General features: G+C 39.7%; 1 protein-coding gene across 2 annotated transcripts in view; it reads left to right on the top strand.

Annotated features, from left to right (window-relative positions):
* The first annotated feature begins 1,705 nt into the window (after positions 1–1,705).
* The window catches only part of RNGTT (RNA guanylyltransferase and 5'-phosphatase), a 117,042-nt gene continuing 105,626 nt past the window's right edge, over positions 1,706–13,121 (top strand). Inside the window, exons 1-4 of one of the 2 annotated variants that reach the window (XM_032216708.1) lie at positions 1,706–1,910; positions 7,803–7,912; positions 9,582–9,685; positions 9,763–9,851. In XM_032216708.1, coding sequence (XP_032072599.1) covers positions 1,847–1,910; positions 7,803–7,912; positions 9,582–9,685; positions 9,763–9,851 — 367 coding nt within the window. In that variant the 5' untranslated portion in view covers positions 1,706–1,846. The remainder of the gene's footprint in view (positions 1,911–7,802; positions 7,913–9,581; positions 9,686–9,762; positions 9,852–13,121) is intronic. The other variant, XM_032216709.1, reaches the window with a different exon arrangement.

Here is a 13,121-nt window from a genome sequence, read left to right as displayed (position 1 = left end):
TAGGGTTAGGTTTAGGGTTAGGTTACAGCTCGCTTCTGTCGGCGCGCTGTTGTTGGCGCGCTTCAGCGCTCATTTGTCGGCACGGTTTTGTCGGTGCGGTTTTTTCACCGTGTTTTAGTCAGGCGCGCTTTTGTCGTTCGCGCATTTGTGGTGGAACCAAATCTAAGTGCTATTGCTATTGCTATAATGGTTACAACAGCCATGGGTAGCCAAGGAGGTGAAATAAACCGAACAGCCTGTGGATAGAAACAACAGCTGTATGAGATTGAGAGTGAGCAGAGCTAAGCTGATTATCCTTGAGGCCAGCAATGGCATTCAAAACTCTGATCTGTCTCCTGCCCGAGAAATGACATTTGAGTAGGGCTTCTGCAACTGATTGTTTAAAACCGATATGCCCACAAAAACATTTTAAGTTTTTGTCTCTCTTCCTGGCCTTTTTGCTGCTCAGATTCGGTGTGGGCATCAACAAGGACATTTATTTTATTTATTTATTTTGTCAAGCATGTATTAGATAACATATATAAGTATAAATGTGATTTTGGATACATGAAATGGATACGAATAAAAAGGAACATTAGCACGGTAGGCACATTGGTGTGCTTATGCACGTCCCCTACAGACCTCTTAGGAATGGGGTGAGGTTGACAGTAGTCAGTCTAAGGTTAAAGTTTTGGGGGTTTGGGGCAGTGGTGGGTTACTAGCCGGTTTACTACCGGTTCGCTCATGCTCGCACGCACAACACTTCTGTGCATGCACTGAGAGGCTGGGCAGAGCCTCCTGGTTCAGCCAAACCGTACTGAACCGGGGCAACCACTTCTGGTTTGGGGAAGAAAACCACTGAATCAGATAGTGAATTCCAGGCATTGACCACTCTGTTGCTGAAATCGTATTTTCTGCAATCGAGTTTGGAACAGTTTATCTTAGCTTTATATCTATTGTGTGCTCATGTATTGTTGTGGTTGAAGCTGAAGTAGTCATTGATAGGTAGGACATTGTAGCGGATAATTTTATGTACTACGCTTAGGTCAGACCGAAGGTGGCGTAGTTTTAAGTTGTCTAAATCCAAAATTTCAAGTCTGATGGCATAAGGTGTTGTTATTGTTATCATTAATAAAACTGAGTTGTACTAAGATGCTCGGCTTTTATGAGTATTTTTTTTAGAAGGAAATCCTTGATCACACTCACTTCCGAACAAGCGCGATCACCATAAGAAATGCATTTTAAATATATAATCTCCTTTCATCGCCTTCCTCAATCACCTGCCCTGCCAAAAGCCTCGTTAACGTGCCTTTATTCCTGTGTAAAAGGTATGATGAGATTTAGAGACTCAGGATCAAGCTTCGTTTTCGCGCTTTTTACAGCAATGTTAAAAAATTTAAAATTTATATCTGTACACCGCCCAGAATCCCTCTATAAGGGAGATGGGAAGTGGCTAAATACTATGGATAAATCAAATAAAAATAAGAAAAAAAATGAACGCAGATTCCTGCGCAAGGCTGATTTAAAGCGCGTGATTACTGCTACAATGGAAATTCTTAAGTCAACCCAGAAGTAAAAACGCACCTACTGCTCTTCTTTCTATCTCTATAGAGGCGGGGGGGGGGGGAGCCCTACCATAGAGACTCACCGCCCCGCCCTTCTTAAGTGGGCAGAACGGCAGCGACATAAAGGATCCCGGAACCGGTTACAATCGGCCGCGGGGCATTGTGGGTTGTCGGCGTTATTTGCAGGCGAGGAAGTGGGCGAAGCGACTGTTGTCGGGGTTCTCCCCCCGCCTCCCCCGAGTCCCGTTCCCCTCTAACGGCGAGCGCTCCCGATAGCGGCGGTTGCCGCATTCGGCCCGGCCATGTCCTTCAACAAAATCCCACCGCGGTGGCTGAACTGCCCCAGGCGTGGACAGCCCGTGGCAGGTAAGCTGGGGCGGGAGGACGGGGTGCCCGGCTTTGATAAGAGAGCCTGTTGCGTATCCCGCCATATGGTGCTTCAGCCACTTTTGCGCATGTGGAAGCTGAGCAGCCTTTGGCCCAGGTCCTATGGAGGGTCCTGGCTCTGTTGGACCAGTGGGCTTATTAATACAGGTAGTCGTCGACTTACAACCACAATGGAGCTCAAGCTTTTGTTAAGCGAGATGCTTGTTAAATGAATGTTGCCCCATTTTACGACTGTTCTTGCCACAGTGGTAAAGTGAATCTCTGCAGTTGATAAGTTGGAAATCCGGTTGTTAAGTGAATCTGGCTTCCCCATTGACTTTAAGCAAAGTCAAAAGAGGACCTCGGGACTTGTGACACAGCAATGGTCATAAGTATGAACCAGTTGCCGAGCATCTAAAGTTTGATCACATAAACATGGGGATGCTACAAAGGTTGCAATTGTGAACAATGGTCATAAGTCACTTTTTTCAGTGCTGGTGTAACTTTGAATGGTCACTGAATGAACCATTGTAAGTTGAGGACTACTTGTACAGGAAAATCATTAATCAGGTGCTGAGACTGATTTTAGAAGTAGGGGGCAGAGAGAAGTTTCCTCTTCAGCCATTTGGATAGTATTTCTATGAAAAGGAAGAGAAAATGCAGACCTTTCTCTTAACATTCTCACTCCAAAAGAAAGAAAAGAACCCTTTTTGTAATGTAGGAATACATTTAACTACTAATTCACTGAACCCACTATAAGTAACAGAAACATAAATAACCCCTAAGCAGCCTGATAGCAAACCAGTGGATTACCAGTTTTGGACTAGGTATACCTGCCCAATTAAAGGCCTAGTTTAATTATCCTCCTAAATCAAAAGCTTGAGCCATGCTGCCCAAATATCAGGAACAGCTTCTTGCTGTTCTTAGGAAAAAAGGAGTGGAGTTTGGGAGAGATTATTGTGCTAGTTAATATAATCCTTTAAAGTAGAACATGACCGTGAAGAAGCCCAACAGAGCTTAAGTTAAGTAAGGAAAACTAACGCTAGGCCAGTTCCTTGGCAATTGAAAAAGCAAATATTTGCAGCCATAGTTTGTCTGAGAGAAATTGTTTCAGCCCAGGCACCTCTTGTTTTCTAAATTTATCACAGTTTATTGATCGTTGTTGTTATATATGAGGGTTGCTGACTAAAGGGTTTTTTTTAGAATGAGTCAGATTCCCCTAGGGAGAGATCAGAAGAACTTCTTAAGCCTTGCAGTGAGGACATATTCTAGATTTGTCATGAGTTGGAATCTGGCTGAGGTAAGATATTTGTTATCGGGGAAAAAATTGAGCCTGTGAATCTCAAGGAAGTGAGCAGGATTCTAACAGTTGTCAGTTCAGTAATCATTGGGGCAGACCCATGGTCTTGGATGATTAAGATTGTGGTTCAGCCCAGTGCTTTTTTGCATGAGGGGACAGTACCTCCTGCCTTGAAGAAGACAATGATGCCTCCCTTCCTCAAGAAGCTATCACTGGATCCAATAGTATTGGATAATTTCTAAATAATCTTTAACCTTAGCTTTGGAGTATGTTTGTGGGGAAGTGATGGGGTGCAGCTCTAAAGGGCTTTGGAGGAAAGCACATTATGTAATCGTCTTTCAGGCAAGGGTTAGACATGGTTATAGCATGGAAACAACATTGAGAGTGTATACTCTGTTGAAACAGGGATAGCAGTGGGGCAACTCCTGACTACTGTATTCTTGAGCTTTCAGTGGCTTTCAATACCATTATTTATGGTATTTAAAGAATACCATATTAGGCATTAGAGGCTAGGGAATGGAGATATTACATTGCAATGTTTTTCTTCCTTTCTCAATCTAAAACCAGTTCCAGTTGAGGTTGGTGGAGAGAGATTGAAATTGAGGTTCTTGCTTTGTGTGGTTATTTGGGTCTCAGTTTTCTTTTCACTCATGTTTAAACATCTATGTGAGGCTGGTGGGTGAGGTTATCCAATGACATGGGTCGGTATCAATATTGCAGGTATGATAGTTCTGTATCTCAATCCCAGAGTGAGCAAGTGGTACTGTTGAGGTTCTGCCTTATGGCCTGTAAGATGTTAGTCTACTTGGGGAGAAAGAAGCTTAAACTGAATTGTAGGAAGACCAAGTGGCAGTGAATTCAAAAATCTATTATTTCTGGTGGTTTTCTAGCTCTAGATAGGGCATTTCCCTAGACCAGGGGTCAGCAAATTTTAACAAACAAAAAACCATATAGGTCCTAATCAGAAGCCCCCTGTTCAATTCTGGAGCCAACCAGAAGTCCAGTTCTCCCACCATAGTCTCCTCCTAACGTAGCACCCTTTTTCCTCTACCTGTCTTAAATGAAAGGCCCATCAATTGTGGAGGTGACTGGAAAACCCACGTCTTGCCATAGAATCTCCTCCTGGTGTGCTGTGCTTCCCCCCACCAATTGGAAGCTTTTTTTAAAAATTGTGGTGCCGACTGGCGACGGAGCCACAGCAGAGGGATGAAAGAGCCACATGCGGATCCAGAGCCGCAGGTTGCTGACCCCTGCCCTAGACAAAATCAATACAGAATTTGAGGTCCTTGTGGATTCTCAGTTGATCAAAGAATAAATTGTAACCATAGCTGAGAGAACCGTTGCATAGATTTGCTTGTGCATCAGTTGCAGCCTTTTTTGGAGTGAAAAGCTCTTCTTATTGTCACTTATGTTTTTTCACTTCTTCTTTGAATTAGGATAATGGACTTTATATGGGGTACCCTTGAAGACCACTTGAAAACTACAGCTCATCCAGATTGTGCTGGCATGAATAGTTTTCAGTGTATCTTAGTTCACACATATGATACCCCTTCTTTGTGAGCTGCACTAGCTTGATAACAATTGGCTTCCAATTGCAATTCAAGGTGCATCTGTAAAGTCTTTTCAGGCTTGTGGACCAGACAACTACAGACCTATCAGCCTGACCTCAATACCAGGCAAGATTGTGGAAAAGCAACGAATCAGCGAACACTTAGAAACAAACAAAGTAATAACCAGAAGCCAACACGAGGTTCGTCAAAAACAGATCATGCCAGACAAATTTTGTTGCATTATTTGACAAAGTGACAAATTAGTGAGCCAGAGGAATGCTCTTAATATAATTTATTTGGACTTCAGTAAGGCATTTGATAAAGTAGAAGTAGACCATAACCTACTACTTGATAAAGTAGAAGAATGTGGGTTGTACAGCATCACCACCAGATGGATTCGTAACTAGCTGACCAATCACACTCAGTGTGTAGTCCTCAATGAAACCGCATCTACATGGAGGGAAATATGCAGTGCCCCAAGGCTCTGTTTTAGGCCCAGTACTGTTTAACATCTTCATCAATGATTTGGATGAGGGGATAGATGGGGAACTCATCAAATTTGCAGATGACACCAAGCTGGCAGGAATAGCCAACACTCCAGAAGATAGGCTTAAGAAGATAGAGAAGGCTATCGACAGACTTGAACATTGGGCTCTATGTAAAAAAAAAAAATGAAATTCAATGGTGAAAAAAGTAAGGTTCTACATTTAGGCAAGGAAAAGGAAATGCACAGGTACAGTATATGTGGTACCTTGCTCAATAGTAGGAACTGTGAGAGGGATCTTGGAGTCCTAGTGGACAACCATTTAAATATGAGCCAACAGTGTGCAGCACCTGCCAAAAAAGTCAACACAGTTCTAGGCTACATAAACAGAGGGATAGAATCAAGATCACGTGAAGTGTTAGTGCCACTTTATAATGTCTTGGTAAGGCCACACTTGGAATACTGCATTCAGTTCTGGTCGCCACGATGTAGAAAAGATGTGGACACTAGAAAGAGTGCAGAGAAGAGCAACAAAGATGATTAGGGGACCGGAGGCTAAAACATATAAAGAATGGCTGGTGGAATTGGATATGTCTAGTTTGATGAAAAGAAGGGCTAGGGGGGTGACATGATAGCAGTGTTCCAATATCTCAGGGGCTGCCACAAAGAAGAGAGGGTCAAGCTATTCTCCAAAGCACTTGAGGGCAGGACAAGAAGCAATGGGTGGAAACTAATCAAGGAGAGAAGCAAGGAGAAATTTCCTGACAGTGAGGACAATTAATTAGTGGAACGATTTGCCTCCAGAAGTTGTGAATGCTCCAACACTGGAAGTTTTTAAGAAGAGATTGGATAACGATTTGTCTGAAATGTTATAGGGTTTCCTGCCCAAGCAGGGGGTTTGACTAGAAGACCCCCAAGGTCCCTTCCAATTCCTTTATTGTTATTCTGTTACCATTTTGATGCTGTTATTCTATTCTAGGAACACTTGTTTCCAATAATTTCTACCAAACCTATAAAATCTGGATCCCTGGAGCTCAGTCAGAGTGGTGGTCTTGGTGGTCATCTTTCTAACAAAGGCCCTTCTCCCTCAATTGCTCAATTTGACTGGGGGATCAGCTTTTGGAAGAGAACTGGTTGTGCCAAATGTCTTCCATTTGAGGATTATGGAGACCACTGCACTCTTAGGAACCTTCAGTGCAGCAGAAATTTTATTGTAGCCACCCCCAGATTTGTGCCTTGCAATAATGCTGTCTCTGAGCTATGCAGGCAGTTCCTTTGACCTTATGGCAGTGGTATCAAACTCAGATGTGCCACGTGCTGACCACACCTACTCCCATTTTAGTGAAAAAAATCAATACGTCACGTGGTGACAATGTGATGTTGTCAATTTGACACTCCTGCCTTATGGCTTTTGCCTCTACTACAGTACCCATTGCCAGCTGTGAGGCCTTCTATAGAGAAATGTGTGCCTTTCTAAATCATGTCCAATCAATTTAATTTACCACAGGTGGACTCCAATCAAGGGGTAGAAACATGGCAGCAATGATCAAGAGAAATGGGAGGCACCTGAGTTAAATTTCAAGTGTTCTTGCAAAGGGTCTGAATACTTACACCAATGTGATATTTTAGTTTTTTTCTTTTTAATAAACTTACAGGCATTTCTAAAATTCCGTTTTCACTTTGTCATTTTGAGGTACTGAGTGTAAATAATTGAGGGGAAAAAATGAACTTCAACAACTGTAGAATCAGCCTGCAGCAAAATTGACAAAAGTGAAGGGGGTCTGAATATTTTCTGGCATGCACTGTATGTTGAATACTAGAGTAACTTTGATTATAATGAAGTAACACATCAAAACCCCAAAGCTATTGGTTAAAAACTAGTATTTAAAATGTATGCAGTTGGAGTGAACTGCAGCAGTAGAACAGTTGCAGAGTTGTTATAACGATGTGGTTTGAGTGTGGAAAGTCATAGTTTGGACTAACTAAAGCTAAATTTGTTTTCAGAGACACATGTTGAATGCTGTGTTGTAATCAAGTTGAGACATTATGCTACCTTGTTGACAATGAAGCACTTTATTTTCCATGGCTATCATCTGATAATTCAGTAGCTAGGCCAGATCCAAGAGTTTCTTTGTATTCTTTTATCTCAGAAGCAGCTAATATTATTTGCATGTTTTTTTTTGTCCCTGAGCAACTCCATGTTATCTGGATTGAATTTTGGTCTATTCATCCTCATATAATTTATTTTAAATATATATGAGTTTAGGTATTAATACGATATGGCTAATAGGTTTAATTAAACAACGCAGTTTCTCTAGAAATGCTTTCAGAGTATTCTAAATGAATGGGAAATTATTTAATAAAGCTTTTCAAGTACTGGATTTTACAGTTCAGCATTTAATTTTGTTATAAACGATATTAACTTCTGTCATAAACTGCTATAGTTCTTTGTCCTAATGAAGAATGTTAATCATGATTCAAACAAAAAAACCCACAAAGACATTTGTATGAGGTTTCATGTTATTACATGCATTTTTAAAAAAATTATTGCCAAACAGGAATATTTTTACCTCTGAAGACAATGCTAGGACCAAAATATGATGATAAAGTTGCTGAAGAGTTTCGTTTCCATCCCTCTATGTTATCCAACTATTTAAAGAGTCTCAAGGTAAAGAATATAATTGAATTTTTCTTTGCTATCTAAATAATAGAGTTTTTTTTACTACTTTATTAATATATTATTTTCTTGAGTATACTAGCTTTAGAAATATCTTACCAATATATTTATTTTGGTTGGAATACATGTCTGTATCTATGCATGTCTTTGTCATCTATCTATCTATTATCTATCTATCATCTATCTATCTATCTATCTATCTATCTATCTATCTATCTATCTATCTATCTATCTATCATCTATCTATCTATCTATCTATCTATCTATCTATCTATCTATCTATCTATCTATCTATCATCTAATTAATTTATATGCTGTGCTGCCCATCTCACTATCAAGTGATTCTGAGTGGCTCACAATGTTATATATAATAAAAGGAAACAACTTAATACATCAAAAGATTAAAACATTGGACAATAAAGTTAAAATGTTTAAGTGAACAACAAAGTGAATAAATACAATGCTTAATTTCCGCGGACAGAACTGTATCTAGGAGAATTCAGAGAACATAATTTTTCTGTCCTACTACTAATTTTTGTATACCTCTCCTCAAAATTGGTTTCAGAGAATTTTAACACTGAAGCAGGAGGGGAAACCAGACCTTTTGTTTTGGCAATGGGAGTGAAGCATTGGGCACTCCATCCTTTCTCTTGTTAATTCTGCATTTGAGGCTTTCAATGATCGGATATACAGTTGGGGTATACACAGCCATGTTATTTCCATGGTGTATGTATAACATCAAAAAAGTTACTTCGGAATATTGACTATTAAGAGTTACGCATGTTTATCGTAAACTGGTTATCACATTTAAAGCAGTTTATGGCACAGGGGCAGCTTATTTGCAGGACCTCTTTTCCCTAACGATATCTACTCATCCTCCCAAATCAGATAAGGTAGGTATGCTCCTAGTCCCTTAACGAGGGCTAGTGTTGACCAGGAATATAGTATTTTTATTGACAGTTCTGAGGAAGCATATGTGACAATGTCCTTAAAGTCCATGGAAGGTTCCTCGGGGAAACACTCAATGTCCCTAGGAGAACATCCAATGTCCTTGGAAGACTTCCAAGGGTGGCAGATGACTATTTCCGTGTCAACTTGTCTGGATGGAGTGTCCCAGTGCTTCTTGGTGGAGAAGTGGACAATGTTACAAGCATGTAAATATGAATGTCAAAATGCATTCAAGGTTCCCTCTTGCTAGGGGCCCCTGTTTTTATTCAGCTGAATAAACATGTAAAAAGCTTATCAAGGTAAACACCTGGACTCTCTTTCTTTATACCAAGCCACACCTGAAACCAGCAAAACACTAAGAAGTATGTCTTTTCTAGGGCAACCCCTGCCCTATGGAACCCTCTGCCCCATGAAGCTTCTACTCTCCTAGCCTTCCAAAAACTGTCAAAGACCTTGCTTTTCTCCCAGGCACTGGGATAAGATTGGACAATTTCACATTAGGAATTGACTTAGCTCCAGGTCTTTGTTGTTTTTAATGTTTTTATCTGTTTAATCTTATAGTGTTAATATGATTTTATATGATGTTCTAACTTTTACTTGAGAGCTGCTGAGAGTTGGTTAGAAGATGAACAAGCTAGACACATCTAAAGTTAAGTTCACCATGTGTGTAACTTCACATATCTGTATTAAACTCTAATTTTATTACTTTCAGGTTAAAATGGGTCTGTTAATAGACTTGACAAACACCAGTAGGTTCTATGATAGAAGTGAAGTAGAAAAAGATGGCATTACATATGTAAAGCTTCAATGTAAAGGGTAAGCTAATGAGACTCCTGAATATTGTTTTATGGAGGAAAATTCTTGCCTTTACTTGATTCTTCTCGTCTTGGTAGGCATGGAGAATGTCCCACGCCTGAAAACACAGAAACATTCATTCGTATATGTGAACAGTTTCGTAATAAGAATCCAACAGAACTTATAGGTATGTATATTAACCTGCTGTGTGACTATTTTCCATCTGTCTTGGTTGTTTTAACACTCCATTTGCCACATTCCATTATAGTTGCACATAAACATTTAACGACTTAATAATCCAGCCAGCATCGAATCATGACAGCAAGCAATAGAACAAAAAACAAACAAACCCCCAAATAGGATGAAATACCAGAATGTTGTAAATATAAATTCCTGAGAGTGTTTGTAAAAAGGGGCAAGCCTAAATGACTGTCATGAACTGTATTTAGTTTTCCATTAATCTAGATAAATCATACAGTATATTGCTATCGCCCAGGTCTTGCTGAATAGGGAAGCATCAAGATGAAATCAAAGTTGAAATCCAAATAATTGAATCAGAAAGTTAAGTCATAGAGGTGATCATGTTGTCTAGAAGCAGTTAGGACAACAGGTATAGAGGAACCATGTGTGAAGGTGGTGGTGATGGAGGGAAGTATTAGAAAGAGGCACTGTCTCCACCCTGACCCTTGGAAGAAGAAGCGGGAGGGAAGGGAAAATTCAAGTAAACTTGCTAGATTCTGTTACTGTAACCTATCTTAATAAAGTGTAGTTCTAGTTGTCCTATAGAATCAGTTTCTTCATCTGTCTGTCTCCTAGGGCTGACACACACACACACACACACACACCACACATCAACTTTGTTGCAGATCTTTTTTATCACTTGATTATACTGGACATGTACAAGAACTAAAGTTAACAGATGTGTAATGGTTTAGAATAAATGTTATGGAAATGCCTCTTTGGATTGCACACTCTTTTCTAATATTAATTTCCTTCTTTAACTTACAATGATAATTACAGTGCAATGCCTAATGCTGATTGACATTGCTAAGCAGTGTGGTCCCATGGTTTTTTCTACTTACAACCACGTTACTTAACAGAGGTTCCGGTCCCAATTAGCATTGTTAAGAACTGTATGCCTTTTTAGTTATGTATCACACAATTTCTTTACATGGTTATGTACAAGTGACTAGCTTGAAGAGAGGCCAAAATGATTGTATCAGTTGCCTATTAAATTCTTAATATAATTACCCATACACAATAAATATTCTTAATATTTGAACATGCTATTTAATGCACTTTAATCTGCATTCCAATTTCGAATGTAAAGTCTTGACTGGACATGTTAACTATTTTAAGGAAACTGTTTTTTAATACATATCAACAATGGTATGTATGTATATCTCACCTTTATTTTTTATAAGTAACTCAAGGCAGTGAACATAACAAGTACTGCTTCCTTCTCCTATTCTCCCTGCAATAACAATCCTGTGAGGTAGGGCTGTAAAAGCATGACTGGCCCACAGCTACCCAGTTGGCTTTCATGTCTAAGGTGGGATTAGAATTCACTGTCTCCCATTTTTTAGCTTGGTACCTTAACCACTAGACCAGGCTCTCTACAAATATATCATATTATATATTTGCTTGTGTGTAAATTAAGATTCAAAATAAATATATGTATATGAGTACAAAATCATTCATTTTTACTTTTTTTATACAGCTTTATTAGTCCCTATTATTAGCTGAAACACAAGCAGCAGAAATAAAGGATTTTTTTAAATCTGTGAAAGCAGCAAGGTTAAGGGAAAGTGCTACTCAGTTACCCTTTTGATTGCCTTCATTTGAATTGTTAAATGTATTTGTCAGATTCCAAACTGACTACATTTGAATATAAATAAACTATTTTCTTTCAATTGAAAAGAAAATGTACTCTTTCTATTTTATCAGGCAAAATCTAGGTTAAACTTTATATTGATTTTTTAATTTAGTCTTCTGTGTGTATTGCTTTATAGTTAGCGGTTCTGACACCCCCTCCGGCCTGTGAGTAACACAGACACAGGCTTGGCTATTTGCCACTCTTTAATCACAGGAATTACAACTCCGTTGGCTGAAAGCCCAAACAACACTCTCATGCAAGAAGGTTGGCAGCAACCCAAACCAAACAGAATGGAAATACAAAACAGACCAGACAAGAGTTCCTCAAGACTGTTACAAATGGTTGTGTCGTGCAAAAGGAACTCTCCCAAGTTCTCACTTATATATTCTCTTGGGAGGGGCCAAGCCACAACCACCTGGGCTTGATTATCTCTTATGAGTCTGCCTCTGCAGCTGCTGTTTCCGTTTCTCTGCCCTTCTCTGTCTGGCGTCAGGGACAAACTGCCTTTGATCTTCCCCACTGTTCCATGCCTCAGATGCCTCCTGGTGGCCAACCAGCCTCTCTGGTCCCTGCTCTGAGTCTGAACCCTGCCCAGAGTCCTCCACATCTTCCATAGCAGACTCATAGGATTCGTCGCTATCCGACTCCATCAGCAGCTCAAACGGATCCTGCTGGGCCACAACACTTAGCATATGCATTGTATTAAAATAACTAATGAATACCAATAAAAATTGACAAAGTAGCCTCAATTATCTGTGAATGATTCAAGCTCTTGTAATGGTAGTCAAGGGAAGAAGAAAAATACCACTATAATTAAATGTAAAGAAGACTAAGCTAATGAAAAGTCCAGCAACCAGTGCTAGAATATAAGATACTGAAATGATGGATAGTTTCTGATTTTTAGGATTGACTAGCAATGTGAAGGAACAAGAAATCAAGAAGTACGCTTTTGACTAGCATTTAGTGTGGGGTAGCACTGAAAGCCTTGGAAAATGTATATGGATACTCTCTATACTAACAAAGATTGGCATCAGGCAAACAACAGTTCTCATTGTGGAAATAAAAGATGAAGAAACCAGATACCATGAGATCCTTTGAACTTTATTGTTAGTGAAGACTCTCGAAAATAGCATTCATAATCTAAGAAACAAGTGGAACAGATCTCAGGACAGTTCAGAGCTCTCACCCAAAGGACGAAAAAGTGGACCTATTATGCGAAGGCCTAGTTCTCTGGGAAAGGGGGAAAGAAAGAAGACAACCAACAGCAAGGCAGATGGATTCAATTACTGGGTGCACATTGAAAGACCTGCAGGGCCAGATTGGGAACAAATCATCCTGAAGCAGACCTATCTAGTTGCTAAAACTGAACCCCAACTTCAAGACACATAATCAAATTGAATTGAGCTAATTTACACAGATATAGGAGATTCATAATTGATGAAAAGTCTTAAATTATTCCAATATTGAAACATAATGAAATCCATGAAAGGCGGCGCTCCTGAACAGTCTTATTTGCTGTAATGAGTTTCTGTCCATAATAATTGCAACAGATATTTAATGACTTTCACTCCAACAGCCTCA

This window comes from Thamnophis elegans, chromosome 4, assembly GCF_009769535.1.
Source record: "Thamnophis elegans isolate rThaEle1 chromosome 4, rThaEle1.pri, whole genome shotgun sequence".
Taxonomy (NCBI): Eukaryota; Metazoa; Chordata; class Lepidosauria; order Squamata; family Colubridae; genus Thamnophis; species Thamnophis elegans.
The sequence above is the reverse complement of the archived record's forward strand: the minus strand, read 5'-3'. Positions and strand labels throughout refer to the sequence as shown.